Source organism: Oncorhynchus masou, chromosome 22 (assembly GCF_036934945.1).
Source record: "Oncorhynchus masou masou isolate Uvic2021 chromosome 22, UVic_Omas_1.1, whole genome shotgun sequence".
NCBI classification, from domain to species: domain Eukaryota; kingdom Metazoa; phylum Chordata; class Actinopteri; order Salmoniformes; family Salmonidae; genus Oncorhynchus; species Oncorhynchus masou.
In genome coordinates, this window is record NC_088233.1 from 34973974 (window position 1) to 34995099 (window position 21126).

At 42.5% G+C, this 21126-nt stretch overlaps 1 protein-coding gene across 2 annotated transcripts in view; it reads left to right on the forward strand.

Annotated features, from left to right (window-relative positions):
* The first annotated feature begins 786 nt into the window (after positions 1-786).
* LOC135509385 (ran-binding protein 10-like) overlaps positions 787-21126 on the forward strand; it is a 28667-nt gene continuing 8327 nt past the window's right edge. For both annotated transcript variants that reach the window (XM_064930007.1, XM_064930008.1), the window contains exons 1-5: positions 787-1302; positions 12698-12809; positions 13062-13114; positions 20057-20224; positions 20416-20438. In XM_064930007.1, coding sequence (XP_064786079.1) covers positions 1104-1302; positions 12698-12809; positions 13062-13114; positions 20057-20224; positions 20416-20438 — 555 coding nt within the window. In that variant the 5' untranslated portion in view covers positions 787-1103. The remainder of the gene's footprint in view (positions 1303-12697; positions 12810-13061; positions 13115-20056; positions 20225-20415; positions 20439-21126) is intronic.

Consider the following 21126-nt stretch of genomic DNA (forward strand, 5'->3'; position numbering starts at 1 on the left):
ACACGTCGTCCCTCTTCCATTCGGCTAGCTAGTAGCTTCAGGGACACGGATGCCTTGTTACGTTAGCAACAATGTTACCATGGAAATTAAGGACCCAGGGAGGACCCCAAATAGTAGCCCATCCCGCTCCAGATACTTTTGTATCCCTGGAGAACCTTGCCAAAGACAATGTGTAAAACAATATTTGGCTCGGGATTAAGTAATGTAGTGAATCGCCAATTTTTTTGTTTGTTTTGAAAATGTTTTTTTTTTGCTCCCTTGATGAGTTTGCAAACACTAATCTTGCTCAAATACATCTATCAAGCATACCAATTTCAGAATCAGCCTAGGGAAAGGCAATGCTCTCGAGTTGAAATGGATGCAGTTGGCAGTTTGTCTGGCTCAATTAGGAATTGGAATACTAGTTGTCGTGGTCCGTTAGTTTCTTATTCATACGACAGAGCAGCGGAATAATTCAGTTTGAGTCGTTAGACAAACTGGCTGTGACTGGCACACATAATCCACTAACATTGCATTTAAAAAATCTGGATTAGTTTGAGAAACATTTGACACACAAAATCTTAATGAATGCATGCCAGAACGTAAATAATATGAGGAATTGCATTTCACAAATGTCTGCTTATCTGCTATAATAAGACTTGCGAGTTCAATATGTCCTGGGGTGTTATCATTAGTCCACACAATTGCAACAGGGTTCCTATTGGACATATTCAGGTAGGTCCCTCCCCGTTCCCTTTGCTTCCGTTTAAGAAACGCTTTGCAACATAATCAGCGTAATAAATACACCCCTGGGCCTGACCGTCAACAAAATACGACCGCATACAACCACTCGAAAACTACATTTCCTAGCTTCCTTTTCACGGACTCAAACTGAAAAAATGACCAAAGAGGGATCGGAGGGGGTCTTCTGTAGTCGATTCTGAAAATCTTTCGAGCGAATAACCCTGTATTCAACTACAGTACCCACACGTCACTGCCAGTCCTACTCGAGAGCGTTGGTTAGTCAGGGATATCACACCACTGTCTATCTCACTCTCCCCCTGTATCAACGCATTGACATAGCTAGTAGAAGACAATAAAAAATAAAACATTTCAAGCCGAAGATGGCAGAGCTTGGAGCGGGGAGCCTGCTGTTGGGGGATCCTGCTTTTAATTACCAAGAAGCCGAGCTAAATGAACGATTGAAGCGGCTCTACCCGGCCGTAAATGAGGATGAGACCCCCTTACCCCGATCATGGAGCCCCAAGGATAAATACAGCTACATCGGGCTATCACAGAACAATCTGCGGGTGCATTACAAAGGTAAAGTTATACAGAAGTGACAACTGGTACAACATTTAGTACCTAGATGTCTCGAATATGTTATTTACGATATACTCTCCGGAGGTTCAGCGTCGTGTCTCTATGCTATTATGTGTATACAATCTCCCTGATCTAGTTTGAGCTGCCTCTCGGTCCCTCTTTGCTTTGTTTCACAATAGCAGAGCGGAATGCCCATTGCCCAAATGGTTGACAGTGAACTCACTAACCATGACAAGCATATCCGTTTCTTTGACTTAACGTTCAACTCAAACGGTCTCTTTGTTTACAGTTAATTTTGTTTTTACAAGTTGGCTAGCTACCGCTTAAATTTGATCATAAGCGAAATATTAACCTAACTATAAATTGTGACAGCTAACTACTATGCCACAATTTATAGCTAGGTACCTAGCAATGACAAGCGACGCACAGCTATTTCGCTAGCAACGTTATCCAAGCCAATGCTAATTGCACGCCATCGCTGTTAGCCAATGCAGTAACTAGCTAAATAATAGCACGCAAACATTAGCTAACTAGTACTATCGAAATGCACCATTGTTTTGTTTATATATATGAGTAACTAACAATATAAAATGTAGCTCCTAACGTTAATGTTAGCTAGCTAAAACTGAACTCTGACGTTAGCTTACTTAGCTATGTAGCTGCTATCCTCTGGTTCTAGCTGGCTAAAAGCAAGTCTTCATACAGTTGATATGACTAGACGTTGGAATGTGTTTGTATTTTGTGATAAAATAAGCACCAATTTAGAACAGGGAAACATTGTGCTCTGTTGGCTTGCCAGTTCATGAAGTCGTTCTGTGGCTATTATTCTAAATCATTATACATTCTGGATCAACTACTGAGCACAGCTAAGGATTCCATCTTCATGTACTGAAAATAACAAAATCCTCTACCATTTCAACCCAGCCAGCAGCTACACTTCCAGTTGCGACAAGGGAGGAGGCCTCAACGCATTTGTTGTGTATAAAGACCTGCACAGAGATTTATACAGGTAGTTTAGCGATATATATTTTTTTATTACCACAAACAACTTGTTAGTGTGCAGACAGTAGCCCGGGTGTATAAATACAATTGGTTCAGATAGGTATTTAATAAGTGTTCTGCAGAAAATCAAAAGTAGGACTTGACAGCTATCCATCTAGAAATCATCATGCTATAATGTGTGTTGTGTAATCATAGAAAGAGTAACATGCTACATGTTTAGTCAACTGTCAAGTCTAATCGCACAACATTGCTATGATTGAGTCATTATAGGACCATGGTCTGTGCTTAACACAAAATCAGGAAAACAAAAATCACACCTCATTAATAGGCAGACCAAGGCCCTGGTCAGTGTAAGGTCCTGGTATTAACATACACTTGAATCTACAGAAATAATAGGCTCGCTATACAATTCTCTTAACATTAGGTGGCTGCGGTGGTAGTGCTGGATTCAGGCCTAGGTACACTGCTTTGGTCAATTGTTGTCTGGAGTTGAAGGTTGACAAGGATTTCACGATAATTTGTGACTGATAATTGCATAATCCCATTAGTTGATGGTTGCTCAAAAGCTACGTGTTTGTTATTTAGGCTGTGTTACATGGTTGGTCGTGTAGCGGGATTGTGGGACTTACAGTGCATTCGGATGGGGGACATTTTGAGGATGTCTTTTTTCGTGATCATATTTTTTTACATTTAGTTATCATAATTGTCAGCCAGCATGAATACAGCATTAGGTCTAGTCTGCCATCTAAAGTTATAGGCTTGTTACTCCCTCTAAAATCACAGAAGCCACTGTGTTGTCAGTTCCTGTTACTTTTTTATGCTATTTTGACCAGTGTGCCAGTTTCCCTTTTGGCCTTGGTACTGTTGATTATACATGGTGGAGCTGGAGGTGTGAGATATCTCAGGATTGCCTATATCTCAAGCCTAGAGATATTAAAGAGTTGCATGTCTGCAACGCCTGCACAGTATAAGTTCCACTGATTCATGTAAGGCCCTGAGCTATACTGAGGAGACCTTGTATATTATTATTGTCTTATGTCAGGTGGTGTCGCTCCTACGTGACCCTTGTCCATCAACCTCAGTACAGGCAGAATTTGACATAAGACAATGCTGTGGAGACTGTTAAGGCTTGTATAGTCCTGTTAGGCTACGTTTAGACAGGCAGCCCAATTCTGATCTTTGTTCCACTAATTGGTATTTTGACCAATCACATCAGATCTTTTCATGTCAGAGCTTTTTCAGAGCTGATCTGATTTGTCAAAAGACAAATTAGTAGAAAAATGATCCGAATTGGGCTGCCTGGCTAAATGCAAACATTTGCCATCTGGCCCATAAGGCCCTATGATTAGGCCTGAGTAATAATAGCGTCTATCTTCAGCCTAAACTATTGACATTTAAAATTCTTGTTTTTCAAATCGGCATGTATTTTTAAGGCCTTGTTCCTCTCTGACATTTTAGTTGTGTAGGTCCTCTATCCCTGACCTTAATTGTTAATGAAAGGAGGGCCATCTTTAGCTACAACGTTGTTTCCTAATTTCTATTGATGATGATCTTGTGTCCTGTGCTCATCATTGTTTTTATTTATTTTTTTCTCAGAAAAGGGCATCAGCTTACCTGTTGAACATAGCCTAAGCTACAGTATTGTCTGATTCATCAGTGTGTTTTATGAAGTGGTGGTATAGGATTTGGATTTGTGTACCATAGTCACCCATTGTAAATTATTGGTCTTTGTACTTGCTTTTTGTGTGATTTAGCCTGTATAGATTTCTGCAAGTTTTCTATTTTATGCCTAAAGGTTGTATAGTGTTATTGTGTAATTATATAGCCTGTAGGACACATGGCTGACTTTAAGCATGCCCTGCGATTCCTTTAAGCTGATTTGTAATGTTTGCCCATAGAGAGGGTTTTCTGTCGTCTGAAGAACCAATCATGCATGTTCAGTCAGAGGTGACATCACCAGATTGTGTGTTGGTTTCCCCCAGTCTCTGTGTGAAGCTGTGATGCAGCGGTTGCTAATGTTTCTCCCTCGTGCTTTTCCTCTCATTTTCTTTAGTTTTTTTCTGTTTCCTTCTTGTCTATTTATTGTCTTCTGTCGTGGGTAGTACTGCGCTACATTCTTGTTTTGACCACTGACTTGACCATAAGGGAGATCCTTTGACTCTGGACTGGGGACTTAGAAAGAGAGAATCCATGAGCAGTTTCAAAAAAACAAATGGAACTAGTAAAACACGGTGGAGTAAGAACGCCCCACAATATGGTCAACAATTTGCTCTATAACCAGACATGTTGTTTACACAGCATAAAATGGTGCACGTTAATAGCAAAATTTGAGTATGCCTACATTATGCTCTAATAACACATTGTTAACCAACTACTGAGGCTTATGTGGATGTGAAACAACATTTGGCCTCTAAATAATTGTGTGTGTGTGTGATTGACGGAGACAGCGAGAGAGTCTCACTCCCAGGACTATGTGGCTCTGAGTGCTGTATGTTGAGGTGGTGGTGTTAGCTGGAGGTATTTATAGGCACAAGTGTGTTCATGTGTTGTATTTATTATGGCTGTTTGTATGGTCATAGAGGTTCCTGCTGGGCTTTGGTTACAGAAAGGAGAGGGCTGAAAATAGAAGTGATTAATGTTGCTGATGAAATCAAAGGTGATAATAAGTACACTGCTTCTCTATTAGTCATGACTGTGGCAAAGCATGACTGGTTGATTAGTGGATTTGTACGATATGATCATGAAGATGGCTGTGCTTTACTGACAGGGACACAGTACAGAGGAGAGGTACAGTACCACTTACATGTAGTGTATACATAACCCTTCCCTTTTCCTACATTTTGTTACAGCCTTATTCTAAAAATGTATTAAATATCAATTTTTACTCATCTACACAAAATACCCAATAATGACAAAGCAAAAACATGTTTATAGAAAATTCTGCAAAAAAACAACTGAAATATCACTATTACATAAGTAATTCAGACCGTTTACTCAGTACTTTGTTGAAGCACCTTTCACAGTGATTACAGCCTCGAGTCTACTTGGGCACACCTGTATTTTGGGAATATCTCACATCCTCTCAAGCTCTGTCAAGATCGAACGGGAGCATCGCTGCACAGCTATTTCAGGTCTCTCCAGAGATGTTCGATCGGGTTCATGTCCGAGCTCTGGCTGGGCCATTCAATGACATTGAGACTTGTCCCGAAGCCACTCCTGCATTGTCTTGGCTGTGTGCTTATGGTCGTTTTCCTGTTGGAAGGTAAACCTTCACCCCATTCTGAGGTCCTGAGGGCTCTGGAGCAGGTTTTCATCAAGGATCTCTCTATACTTTTCTCTGTTCATCTTTCCCTCGATCCTGACTGTCCCTGCCGCTGAAAAATATCCCCACAGCATGATGCTGCCTCCACCATGCTTCACCATAGGGATGGTGCCAGGTTTGATCCAGATGTGATGCTTGGAATGCTGGCCAAAGAGTTCAATCTTGGTTTCATCAGACCATAGAATCTTGTTTCTTTTCTTATGGTCTAAGAGTCTTCAGGTGCCTTTTGGCAAACTCTAAGCGGGCTGTCATATGCTTTTTTACTGAGGAATGGTTTCCCTCTGGCCACTCTACCATAAAAGCCTGATTTAGTGGAGTGCTACAGAGATGGTTGTCCTTCTGGAAGGTTTTCCCATCTCCACAGAGGAACTCTGGAGCTCTGTCAGGGTGACCATTGGGCTCTTGGTCACCTCCCTGACCAAGGTCCTTCTACCCCGATTGCTCAGTTTGGCCGGGCAGCCAGCTTTAGCAAGACTCTTGGTGGTTCCAAACTTCTTCCATTTAAAAATGATGGCCACTGTGTTCTTTGGGATCTTCAATGCTTCTCGTTGAGAATGTCTGATGCTTGATGCTTATGCTTTCATGAAATAAGACAAATGCCTCGAGGGCACCTTAGATCTAGATAACCATAAGAAAAAACACAAACTTGGCCCAACCCTTTTCCTGCTCCTGCTGGCTTTCGCAGATTCTGCCATTACTCTCATGAAGTTGCAGTAATAGGCTACACGAGGAGTCTGCAACATTTATCATGTGGAATGCATATTTATCTTACCATTTATTTGCTATTTTTGTGGGGTATTCTTTACCCCTTTTTCTCCCCAATTTTGTGATATCCAAGTGGTAGGTGGTCTTGTCCCATCACTGCAACTCTCGTACAGACTCCGGAGAGGCGAAGGTTGAGAGCCATGCACCCCCCCCGAAACACGCCCCCGCCAAGCTGCACTGCTTCTTGACACATTGCTCGCTTAACCCGGAAGCCAGCCGCACCAATGTGTTGGAGGAAACACTGTACAGCTGGCGACCGAAGTCAGCGTGCATACGCCCGGCGCCACAAGGAGTCACTAGAGCATGATGGGACAAGGACATTCCAGTCGGCCAAACCCTCCCCTGACCCAGACAACGCTGGGCCAATTGTGCGCCGTCTCCATGCGACACAGCCCGTGATCGAACCTGGATCTGTAGCGACGCCTCTATCACTGGAATGATGTGCTTTTGGCGCAGCGGTCTATCTTACCATTTCTACCAATCTTCTTGCCAGTTGTGGTTTTCATATGCACATTTCCGTGAAACAGTTTCATTTAATTTAAAATAACGTCTTCATATCTCAATCATTGTCATGTGGGTAATCAAAATTCTATCCAAATTAAAATGATACAATCCTAAAGTAACTTTTTGCCATTGCCAACTATGTAAAAAGTTGGTTGAAAATAGGTTACATAAAGCCAACAAATAAAAACTTTGCAGCCTGCAAAGAAAATATCCTGATAAAATTAAGTATCGTATAAATCACATTGGCTACACATGGCCTGTCTATAACAAACTGGAAACGTATCAACTGTGACTGACCGCCTTGATTCAGTCTTATGTAGCAACATTTGAAATGGTGTTTTTTACTTTGGATGAAAGCAGAGACGCAGAGCTACAAAATGGTATGTCATACACTGCATGAGAGGAGCAATGGGAAAGTAATTCTGCTTTGAAAGTTGATAAACTTGTATCCCCACTTTTGAGAAAATAGCCCCCGAATGTTTTGGTACACCTACTGGAGAGCTCAAATTTGTCTACACCCATTCAGCGTTGTTCACACCCTCTTACGCCAGCCCCACCTATCTCTTTAAGAATTCACACGTGAGGTCATGTGTTAAACAGGGAGTGGTGTAGTAAAGATTAAGACTAATTGGTAAAAGTAGTAGCCTACAATAAGGAAACATTCCAGGTAAACAAAGTGTCCAGATAAAAATATTTGATGACACTCTTGTCTAATTTGGTACTGCAAAATGTTTACGGGCATAGTAGAAATATCAAAAATAGATGGTGTCAATATAATGAAAAAAAAAAATAGGCGTCAATGCCAGTAGCGAAAGAACCAAATAATATACATGTACAAAAACAATAAATCAAATTTTATTTGTCACATACACATGGTTAGCAGATGTTAATGCGAGTGTAGCGAAATGCTTGTGCTTCTAGTTCCGACAATGCAGTAATAACCAACAAGTAATCTAGCTAACAATTCCAAAACTACTACCTTATAGACACAAGTGTAAAGGGATAAAGAATATGTACATAAAGATATATGAATGAGTGATGGTACAGAGCGGCATAGGCAAGATACAGTAGATGGTATTGAGTACAGTATATACATATGCGATGAGTATGTAAACAAAGTAGCATAGTTAAAGTGGCTAGTGATACATATATTACATAAAGATGCAATAGATGATATAGAGTACAGTATATACGTATACATATGAGATCAATAATGTAGGGTATGTAAACATTATATTAGGTAGCATTGTTTAAAGTGGCTAGTGATATATTTTACATCAATTCCCATTTTTAAAGTGGCTGGAGTTGAGTCAGTGTGTTGGCAGCAGCCACTCAATGTTAGTGGTGGCTGTTTAACAGTCTGATGGCCTTGAGATAGAAGCTGTTTTTCAGTCTCTCGGGCCCAGCTTTGATGCACCTGTACTGACCTCGCCTTCTGGATGATAGCGGGGTGAACAGGCAGTGGCTCGGGTGGTTGTTGTCCTTGATGATCTTTATGGCCTTCCTAAGTACAGTATATGAGATGAGTATGTAAACAAAGTGGCATAGTTAAAGTGGCTAGTGATACATGTATTACATAAAGATGCAGTAGATGATATAGAGTACAGTATATACAGATTATACGTATACATATGAGACAATACCAGCGCACTCAATTGTTCTTGTTTTGGCCACTGCAGTTATCACAATTCAGGTCCACACGTGTTTCCTCAACTTTCCCCAATGACTGTGCTGCTTTCTTTGCTGGATGACATGCCTTCATCAGTCAAGTAGTTGACTTGTGTTCCTTCATAGCAGACACCAAACAAGCCACACTTGCGAGGAGTTTAAAAGTAGATGGGACCTGGCTGCATGGGGTCGGAAGGATAGTGCACCTGCAAACAACAAAATAACATTCATATAAATTAAAATTAATTGTCTCACCCCTGTCTTTACACAACTCAGTCATAGGCATTTGCCTGCTTCATGTGTGTATCTATCCATCTATGTCCTTAATCAGTATAAAGGAGGACATATTGCTTACCTGTTGAGCAAAATCAAAGCTGTAATGCATCCTGATGTCTTTGCTTTCTGGTTCAGTAGGGGTCCCCAGAGACAACTGCAGGTTCTTGACGGGTGGTCTTGCAGTCAGCAACTATCCTCTGGTGGACAGACCGCTCACTCTGAACAAGTGCTTGCTTGGGCCAACTCTATTTTTGATGGGAGATATTTTACAATTCTCCTTGTATGACTGGTGGAGGAGAGTCCGGTGTGTTCTACTGATGCTGAAAGACAAATTCCAGATACAAATATTTTAGCATTATTATACAATAGATAGCTGTAATCCCCATCAGACACACCTGGTTAATATGATGGGTCATGTAATCATCTGTCAAAGTGCAACAAGTGTCTTGTGGTCAAGCAACAACAAATGCACTCCTTGACTGACAGGAGGTGGGGTGAGGTCTGTGTGGAAAGCAGCATGGAGAGGGAGATGACTCTCAGTCAAGGAGCGCATTTGTTGTTGCTTGACCACAAGACACTTGTTGCATGTGCTGCATTGACAATGCAGATGAAACACAATGCAGCACATGCAACAATGTTGATGACGACAATGCTGTTTTCACTTTCCTACTTAATATAAATCCACTAGCGTTCTAGAATTACACTATTAGGTAGTTTCTTACATCTGCAAACAGCTGGTTTGTCTTTAGCAAGTTGGCCTAAATCTTGTTAGCCGCTGATGCTAATCGCTAGCTAGCTAATTAATGTACTGAGTCAGAGAATTTATTTAGCTATACAGCCTGATAATGATTGTGTAGACCTAAATCAACATGTTTGTGCAACAGTATCTTCTAAATCAAAGAGGAATAGGCGAAGCATGAATAATGTTAGCTACATGAAGTAGCTAAAAGAAATCATTAAATGTAGCCAAAGATTACAGGGTCCCCTGTTACACACCACGTATCACATTTAACAAACCAAATACCAAACCGTTGCAGGCATCCATACCATTATATCGTAAAATACGGAATACCGCCCAGCCCTACATCGACCAGCAAGGAGGGTTATATTAGTATGTAACACATGGCACCCGACCGCAAGGCGGTACATAGGGTAGTGCATATGGCCCAGTACATCACTGGGGCTGAACTCGCTGCCATACAGGACCTCATCAATACCAGGCAGTGTCAGAGGAAGGCCCTAAAAATTGTCAGACTCCAGCCACCCAAGTGGTACTGGAGAGCCAAGTCTGATCAATAGGCACCTGAACAGCTTCTACCCCCAAGCCATAAGAGTGCTGAACAGTTAATCAAATGTCTACCCGGACAATTTACATTGACCTCCTTTTTATTATTGAATTTTCTTAATTGTTTTGCACTGATTCCATTGCACTGGCTCTATGCACTCCCTCACACATACTACACTGACACTCCAACACACACATACATTTAGGGTAGAAAATCTACAGTGGGGCAAAAAAGTATTTAGTCAGCCACTAATTGTGCAAGTTATCCCACTTAAAAAGATGAGAGGCCTGTAATTGTCATCATAGGTACACTTCAACTATGACAGACAAAATGAGAAAAAAAATCCAGAAAATCACATTGTAGGATTTTTAATGAATTTATTTGCAAATTATGGTGGAACATAAGTATTTGTCCACCTACAAACAAGCAAGATTTCTGGCTCTCACAGACCTGTAACTTCTTCTTTAAGAGGCTCCTCTGTCCTCCACTCGTTACCTGTATTAATGGCACCTGTTTGAACTTATCAGTATAAAAGACACCTGTCCACAACCTCAAACAGTCACACTCCAAACTCCACTATGGGCAAGACCAAAGGGCTGTCAAAGGACACCAGAAACAAAATTGTAGACCTGCACCAGGCTGGGAAGACTGAATCTGCAATAGGTAAGGTAAGTTTGAAGAAATCAACTGTGGGAGCAATTATTAGGATATGGAAGACATACAAGACCACTGATAATCTCCCTCGATCTGGGTCTACACGCAAGGTCTCACCCCATGGGGCCAAAATGATCACAAGAACGGTGAGCAAAAATCCCAGAACCACATGGGGGGACCTAGTGAATGACCTGCAGAGAGCTGGGACCAAAGTAACAAAGCCTACCATCAGTAACACACTACGCCGCCAGGGACTCAAATCCTGCAGTGCCAGACGTGTCCCCCTGCTTAAGCCAGTATGTGTCCAGGCCCGTCTGAAGTTTGCTAGAGAGCATTTGGATGATCCAGAAGAAGATGGGGAGAATGTCATATGGTCAGATGAAACCAAAATAGAAGTTTTTGGTAAAATTCAACTTGTCGTGTTTAAAGGACAAAGAATGCTGAGTTGCATCCAAAGAACACCATACCTACTGTGAAGCATGGGGGTGGAAACATCATGCTTTGGGGCTGTTTTTCTGCAAAGGGACCAGGACGACTGATCCGTGTAAAGCAAAGAATGAATGGGGCCAAGTATCGTGAGATTTTGAGTGAAAACGTCATTCCATCAGCAAGGGCATTGAAGATGAAACGTGGCTGTCATGCTGAAAGACCCAATGATCCCAAACACACCGCCCAGGCAACGAAGGAGTGGCTTCGTAAGAAGCATTTCAAGGTCCTGGAGTGACCAACCAGTCTCCAGATCTCAACCCCATAGAAAATCTTTGGAGGGAGTTGAAAGTCCGTGTTGCCCAGCAACAGCCCCAAAACATCACTGTCTGGAGGAGATCTGCATGGAGGAATGGGCCAAAATACCAGCAACAGTGTGTGAAAACCTTGTGAAGACTTACAGAAAACATTTGACCTCTGTCATTGCCAACAAAGGGTATATAACAAAGTATTGAGAAACTTTTGTTATTGACCAAATACTTATTTTCCACCATAATTTGCAAATTAATTAATTAAAAATCCTACAATGTGATCTTCTGGATTTTTTCCCCCTCATTTTGTCTGTCATAGTTGAAGTGTACCTATGATAAATTCCAGGCCTCTCATCTTTTTAAGTGGGAGAACAGGCACAATTGGTGGCTGACTAAATACTTTTTTGCCCCACAGTATATGCCTTAATTTAAAAAAATTGTAATGTATGTATGTGTATATATACTATTAGCTTTCATTTGACATGCTCCTATGAACTTCACATGTTGGTGCTCATGGAAATGACCTTGCAGCTGCAATCTAACTTTGTGGCAACCTGACCAAATTCACTTAGAAATCTGAGTTATAGATCTGTTAATCGCTTTGAAAGCAGGTCTTAAAAGCGGTGGATCTGTTCTATGTGTGCTATTTCTATGCCTACCATTTCATTTTTGCTCTTTTACTTTCGGGTTTGTACACCAGCTTCAAACAGCTGAAAAATACAATATTTTTGGTTATTGAAAATATATTTCACAGCGGTTTAGATGACACAGTGACTCTACACTGTTCATTGCTTGTTTTGTCACACTGAAATTAACTATTATTTTAGCAACCAGGAAATGGCAGTGATTTCTGCAAATTGCAACTCTTTAAACATGCATGTATACTCCTATGAAAGGAACTTTTGAAGAGCTATCAGATTTCTTGTCATAGAATTTGAGTATGAATTTGCATGACTTCTGATTGTAAATTGAGGTAGGATTGACAGGGATATGGTTGAGTTTTGAAAGGGTTTAGTAATACGTACGGTATGAGGGTTTTCCGGGTCCTTGGAGAGAGAAGCTATTTTTTTCTGGTTAGATTAATGCACTCTTGACATTGACCTTTCCAGGTTGACAGAGCAGTAGGTTGTTTGTGTGGTGTACTATACTGACAGTAACACAACGTTTTGTTCCTTTTGTAGGTCATGGGAAGAATCACAAGGATGCCGCGTCTGTGCGTGCCACTCATCCCATACCAGCCGCATGTGGGATCTACTACTTTGAAGTGAAGATTGTCAGCAAGGGCAGGGATGGGTAAGGGTTTGCTGATACTTGGTAACCCCACTGACTGTTCTGACATCCCACCTTTTTTATTTTAACCTTGTGGTTTGTTTACCAATGTTCGCTATTGAAAATGGCGTGTAAAGAAACTAAAGAGAGCAGTAATTAACTGAAGGCAATTTGGGGACTGAAAGGATTTATCAGCAGCTATTGACTCATCAGACTGACTCATGTTGTCTAAACTGATGATGTTGTCGCTGACCTTTGATCTCCTATTGTCTCCAGGTACATGGGGATTGGTCTGTCTGCCCAGGGAGTCAACATGAACAGACTGCCTGGTGAGTATGAGGGAAGGCGGTGGCAGACTGGAATTTTTAGATTGTAGGATGAGTGTTGGTTTTGGAGGTCATAGGGTTCACAGCTAGAACCCTGCCCATAATCTTTGCTTGATTGGTTAAGTATTGAAGGACAAGGAGTAGTAGTCAGTGTGTGTAAGGTTTGCTTGTTCGGCTGTAATAGATTGTGGACAACTAAACCTGTGTTTTTATTATCACAACTCAGACATTGTTCATCTACAAAAATCTATATCCAGATTTGTTTCCAGATGTATTGTCAGTGCTCCCTAGTGGTGCAACGGTCTTAGGCACTGCATCTCAGTGCTTGAGGCGTCACTACAGACACCCTGGTTCGAATTCAGGCTGTATCAGAACCGGCCGTGATTGGGAGTCATCATTGTAAATAAGAATTTGATCTTAATTAACAGACTTGCCTAGGTGAGAAAGGGTATTTTTTAAATTTAATTGCTTGTTTTTTTTGATGAATTAAAGTCTGGGGAACCTGGGATCGAGATTTAATGTCACTGTTACAGAACATGCCTGGACTTGTTTGCGCAGAGACTTTAGTAATGAGAGATGACATTTAACATGCAAAATACCACCCAATACCTTTGTCTGACCTGTATGAAGGTCAGGTGAAAGTGGAGCTGCCACAGACAGGACGGCTCACATTCATTGAAGAGGAAGAGAGAAATACATTTGTAATAGTTGTTCATTTATTAATCCTCTCAAGGCCATTTCATTCTCAATGCAGTATTTTTCTCAATCATATATTCCACAATACAGTTATGTTTAGCCCATTGTAGAATAGTTCGAATATAGATCAAATTGTTTAGTCTGCAGCACTTCTGGTTCAGTGAATGAAGCCATCCAAGCAGAGACACTCTCATGCCAGGGCCTGATGAGATTGGATGTAACCAAACAGGCTAGTAGATGAGTGTTTGCCACCAAACACGGAGAGTACAGAGCAGTATCAGTGTATTAATACAGGGCCATCTGCACCCTGGCTTGGCCCACTGCTCAGCAGTAAATAGTTAATCAAACACTTTTCATTTCATCACCAGTTAAAGGTGCACAGTTTGATAAAACAAGCAAGTATAGTGTAGAGCGGCTATTCCCAAACTGGGATGCGCGTACCCCCAGGGTTAGTCCAAATAGAATTTGGGTGAGTTTTTTTCCCCTTGCCTGAGTAGTCTCGTTTCACTGCCAAAAATAAAATTAAACATCCAATCACATTAACCGCAACTTGGTCTATAAAAAAAGTGGTCAGAGGCCTCCCGGGTGGCGCAGTGGTCTAGGGCACTGCATCGCAGTGCTAGCTGTGCCACCAGAGACTCTGGGTTCGTGCACAGGCTCTGTCACAGCCAGCCGCGACCGGGAGGTCCGTGGGGCGACACACAATTGGCATAGCGTCGTCCGGGTTAAGGAGGGTCTGGCCGGTAGGGATATCCTTGTCTCATCGTGCACTAGCGACTCCTGTGGCGGGCCGGGCGCAGTGCACACTAACCAGGTGCACGGTGTTTACTCCGACACATTGGTGCGGCTGGCTTCCAGGTTGGATGCGCATTGTGTTAAGAAGTAGTGCGGCTTGGTTGGGTTGTGTTTCGGAGGACGCATGGCTTTCGACCTTTGTCTCTCCCGAGCCCGTACGGGAGTAGTAGTGATGAGACAAGATAGTAACTACTAACAATTACTACTAACAAAACCACAAACTTGGGGAGAAAAGGGGGTAAAATATGAATATATATTCAAATTGTCAGATTAAGCAAATGCTATTGTTATATATATGCTATATTATTGTTATGCTAGCATAGACTGTAATATGTTCCGGGCTTCTTCCTAATGGCATTGAGGAGTACACCACATTAATCTCTGGATTTATCAATACGTGCATCGAGTACGTCGTCCCCACAGTGACCTATATACCCCACAGTGACGTGTATATACCCCAACCGGAAGCCTGGAAACATTCGCTCTGAGCCGCAGGACTCTAAGGAGCAGGACTCTAACCCTAAATCTTATAAGAAATCCCACTATGTACTCTGACGAACCATCAAGCAGGCAAAGCGTCAATACGAATTGTACTATACCGGCTCCGACGCTCGTCGGATGTGGCAGGGCTTGCAAACTATTACAGACTACAAAGGGAAGCACAACCGAGAGCTGCCCAGTGACACAAGCCTACCAAGACGAGCTAAATAACTTCTATGCCCACTTCTAGGCAAGTAACACTGGAAACATTCATGAGAGCATCAGCTGTTCCGGACGACTGTGTGATCACACTCTCTGCTGCCGATGGGAGTAAGACCTTCAAACAAGTCAACATTCACAAGGCCGCAGGGCCAGACGGATTACCAGGATGTGTACTCTGAGCATGCGCTGACCAACTGGCAGGTGTCTTCACTGACATTTTCAACCTCTCCCAGTCCGAGTCTGTAATACCAACATATTTTAAGCAGACCACCATTGTCCCTGTGCCCAATAACACTAAGGTAACCTGCCTAAAAGGCTACTGACCCGTAGCACTCATGTCTGTAGCCTTGAAATGCTTTGAAAGGCTTGTCATGGCTCACATCAACACCATTGCCCCAGAAACCGTAGACCCACTCCAGTTTGCATACCGCACCAACAGATCCACAGATGATGCCGTCTCTATTGCACTCCACACTGCCCTTTCCCACCTGGACAAAAGGAACACCTATGTGAGAATGTTATTCATTGACTACAGCTCAGCGTTCAACACCATAGTGCCCTCAAAGCTCATCACTAAGCTAAGGACCTTGGGACTTAACACCACCCTCTGCAACTGGATCCTGGACTTCCTGACAGACCGCCCCCAGGTGGTAAGTAACAACACATCTGCCACGCTGACCCTCAACATGGGGGTCCCTCGGGTGCTTGCTCAGTCCCCTCCTGTACTCCCTGTTCACTCATGACTGCGTGGCCAAGCACGACTCCAACACCATCATTAAGTTTGCTGATGACACAACAGTGGTAGGCCTGATCACCGACAATGATGAGACAGCCTATAGGAAGGAGGTCAGAGACCTGACCATGTGGTGCCAGGACAACAATCTCTCCCTCAATGTGATCAAGACAAAGGAGATTGTGGACTACAGGAAAAGGAGGACCGAGCACGCCCCCATTCTCATCTACGGGGCTGTTGTAGAGCAGGTTGAGAGCTTCAAGTTCCTTGGCGTCCACATCACCAACAAACTAACATGATCCAAGAACACCAAGACAGTCGTGAAGAGGGCATGACAAAACCTATTCCCCCTCAGGTGACTGAAAAGATTTGGCATGGGTCCTCAGATCCTCAAAAAGGTTATACAGGTGCACCATCGAGAGCATTGGTTGCATCACTGCCTGGCATGGCAACTGCTCGGCCTCCGACCGCAAAGTACAACAGAGGGTAGTGCATATGGTCCAGTACATCACTGGGGCCAAGCTTCCTGCCATCCAGGACCGCTATACCAGGCAGTGTCAGAGGAAGGCCCTAAAATTATCAAAGACCCCAGCCACCCTAGTCATAGACTGTTCTCTCTGCTTCCGCACGGCAAGCAGTACCGGCGTACCTCGTCTAGGTCCAAGAGGCTTCTAAACGGCTTCTGTCTCCAAACCATAAGACTCCTGAACATTTAATCAATTGACAACCCAGAGTATTTGCATTGCCCCCCCCCCCTCCCAGTCTGGAGCGCTGCTGCTACTCTCTGTCATCTATGCATAGTCACTTTTTAATAACTCTACCTACATGTACATATTACCTCAATTACCTCGACACCAGTGCCCCCTGTATATAGCCCCGCTGTTGTTATTTACTGCTGCTCTTTAATTATTTGTTATTCTTATCTCTTACTTTTATTTTTATCTTTTATTTAATTTAATTTTTTTAGATGTATTTTATTAAAACTGAATTGTTGATTAAGGGCTTGTAAGTAAGCATTTCACTGTAAGGTCTACATCTGTTGTATTCGGCGCATAAGTTTTGATTTATGAAAGCAACAGATTCCATTAATATGAAGGGGCTTGAAGCGTCTTATATAGTGAGCTACCGAGTGGCTAGGACAGGCAAGCCCCATGCTATTGTGGAGGACTTCATTCTTCCTGCTGCTGCAGATATGACTGGGACAATGCTGGGAGAAAAGGCCCAAAAAACTATACAGACAATGTCTTCATCAAACAACACTGTTTCACAACATATCAGTGACATGGCAGGAGATGTTTCGCGTACAAGCCAGTGAATTATATATACAGCTGGATGAGTCAACAGACGTGGCGGGCCTGGCTCAGCTCCTGGTATATGTCTGTTACGTTTACGGGAGGTGGGGGTCATTTATGGAATGCATCCTCTTCTGGTAACCAGGACAACAGGATAGGATATTGTTAAAGTACTGGACAGCTTTGTGACATCAAATGGCCTTTGGTGGTCAGGATGTGTATCTGTACTCATGGCGCAAAAGCCATGACAGGGAAACATAGTGGATTGTTAACACGCTTTCAAACACTTTCTCCCGATGTCACTTGGGAACACTGCAGTGTCCACTGAGAGTGAGAACTTGGGAACACTGCAGTGTCCACTGAGAGTGAGAACTTGGGAACACTGCAGTGTCCACTGAGAGGCTCTTGCTGCCAAGGGAATGTCTGACACCTTGAAAGACGTTTTGGACACTACAGTGAAAATGATTAACTTTGTTAAAGCAAGGCCCCTGAACTCTCGTGTATGTTCTGCATTATGCAATGATATGGGCAGCAACCATTTAACACTTAAAACATACAGAAGTGGGCTGGTTATCAAGGGGCTAAGTATTGACATGTTTTTTAAAATTGAGAGACGAGCTTAAAGTTTTCTTTACTGACCATCATTTTCACTTGTCTGACCGTTTGCATGATGATGAGTTTCTCACATGACTGGCCCATCTGGGTGATGTTTTTTCTCGCCTGCATGATCTGAATCTAGGATTACAGGGACTCTCCGTAACTATTTTCAATGTGCGGAACAAAATTCAGGCTATGATTAAGAAGTTGGGGCTCTTCTCTGTCTGCATTTAACAAGGACAACACACATGACTTTTTATCATTGTATGATTTTTTTGTGTGCAATTGAAAGCAAGCTTACAGACAATGTCATGTGATATAGCGAAGTACTTTCCGAAATGGACGACACAAACAACCGGATTCGTTATCCCTCTCATACCCTGCCTCCAGTCCACTTACCGATATCTGAACATTGAAATTGCAACAAGCAGTTCTGTGAAAATGGACTTTAATCAGAATCCACTGCCAGATTTCTGGATTGAGCTGCGCTCAGAGTATCCTCCCTTGGCAAGTCGTGCTGTTAAGACACTGATGCCCTTTGCAACCATGTACCTATGTGAGAGTGGATTCTTGGACCTCACTAGCATGAAAACTAAATACAAGCATAGGCTGTGTGTGATAAATGATTTTAAGACTGAGTATCTTCAATACAAACCAACATTGCAGAGTTATGTGCACCATTTCAAGCACACCCTTCTCATTAATCTGTGGTAAATTATTCACAATTTCTTATTAACAAATCAAACATTTTTGTAAGATGGCAAAATTATTTATTATTGGTCCTATAAGAGCTCTTTGTCATTTCCCACGAGCTGGGTTGTGACGACAACTCACACTCATTCTTATGTTTAATAAATGTGTCATATTTTGCGTGTGTGGTAGGCTTAAAATTATGGCAAAAAAAACATATATTTCTGACCTAGGCCCATGGGAGCTATGTTTCCTCTTGTCCACTGATGCGATTCCCTGCCAATTAGATCATTCCTCCAAGCTGCGCTGACCAATTGTATGACCCATTCCTCAGGCTGCGTCGCCTGCCTATTGGGTTCTCCATGGCGCCTGAGGCCTTTGGAATGCTTTGGACTCATCCAGCCAATTCTACATGCTCTTGCTGATTTCAACTGCTCTTCATTCACACCCTGCTCTGATTGCTTCAAATGTGTCTGTGTTACACAATGGTTGGAAAATGGTGGAAATGGGGTGCGCTGTTGTGTTGGAGAGTTTAGTTGTATGAACATTGTTTATGAATATTTATTTTGTTACTGGGTTTCTAGTACAATATATGCCAACAGACTTTTGTACATTTGTGTAGGTGGTTGTTCAGGTCCTGGCTGTAATAGTTGTAAATTCCTTGTTGACCTCTGTGTGTCTGATCCCATAGTGGAGCCCTGCCCATTTCATTAGCATGTAGGGAACACTGAGCCCAGCTTTAGGAGTAATATCCCTGTCGGCGCTGCTCCGCAGATTAATCTAATACCTCACAGTTCACACACGACCTACTTTTTCTGCGCCACTTTCTCTTTTTGGTTGGTGACAGACACTGATTGAGCCGACAATATACATTCTGCAGACACACACGAGCCGACACAGTACACCCCCCCACACACACAAACACATGCACTGAAGATCTCTCCATACAGGGCTCCCTCTGCCCATGCAGTCTACTCTCCTTCCCTGTCCCTATTGATACCATGCACACACATGTAAGGCTCTGTTTTGAGTATGACTCATCGGTCAGTGCTCCTATTCAGAGACTGATGCCTCTCGCCGGCCACCCAGAGTATTGCACATGCTACACAGGACACAAGTGGGGATATCCAAATGAAAGAGACCATTTGTCAGGCTCCGCTCCTCCCGTGTCTCTGTCTTTTATGGGGATATTATTGCTCATCACACCGCTGGCTCACCCATCTCACTCCTTCCCCTCTCTGTATGAGTGGCACTGCCCTAACCATTAACAGATGCATATTCATTTAGCTAGATGTCAGGTGGGAATGGTTACCTGTAGTTGTAAGCTTTTGGAAGTGTTGAGTTTCTCAATTTGTTTCCACCATGTTGTTAATGTGTAATATTAATGTACCATAGGTCTAGATTTCCTTTCATCACTTCTGCCTTTGTCTCCTATCCCAGGTTGGGACAAGCACTCCTATGGTTACCACGGTGACGATGGACACTCCTTCTGCTCTTCAGGGACTGGCCAACCATATGGCCCAACCTTCACCACTGGCGATGTGATTGGTTGCTGTGTGAACCTAATTAACAACACCTGTTTCTACACCAAGAATGGCATCAGTCTAGGTAAGAACTGCACAACAACAGTGCAGGGGAATAAACATCCAAGTTAACTGTTATATGAAAATGCACTATCCTTCACACATTTTGATATGTTCCCAGGCGATGTATACCATTCTGTTTACTTGATTGTAAATTCTAACATTTTTAATATCTTCCACTCCATTAACATTTGTTTCTCTCTGTTTGTTCTTCAGGTGTAGCTTTTACAGACCTCCCTGTGAGTACTATACTGAAATGTGGACATATTTTATTCAATGTCAAGGACTTCTGTTGTTTTACATGTGTGGTATATTGTATAGCAGGGGTCTTAATCCAATTTTGCCCAGGGGCCCCCTCGCAGTCAAACCGGCAACCCATGGACCCCATCATACGTTAGCAAACTTTTTTTTACGTCCAATTATAATTATAATTGTAAGAGGTGTAAACTCAGCCTGTTAGCTAGAAAGGTAACTCCAAACTTATTTTTGCTATGAGCAGCTGTTTAACTGGTTAAACAAAGGTTAGTCATGTGTTAGCAAAATGAATGTCCAAGTCAAGAAAGCTTACCAGCAGCCATCAACACTTGCTGCACTTGTAGCCTGTTTACTGGTGCTTTCTCAATGCCTATGTCAGATACTCCAGTGAGTGTAATTATCTCCAAATGAGTGTAATTTGCTCAATATTAGGAATTGAGAAACCAAAGTTCATGTCATTAGAAATAAGATATTCTCCTATTTTCTACTGTAGATATGTAATTCAAACATGTTTATTCTATTGTTGTGCTTCTACACCTGCATTGCTTGCTTTTTAGGGTTTTAGGCTGGGTTTCTGTATAGCACTTTAAGATATCAGCTGATGTAACGAGGGCTTTATAATTACGTCTGCCACGCTGATTCTCAACATTGGGGCCCCTCAGGGGTGTATGC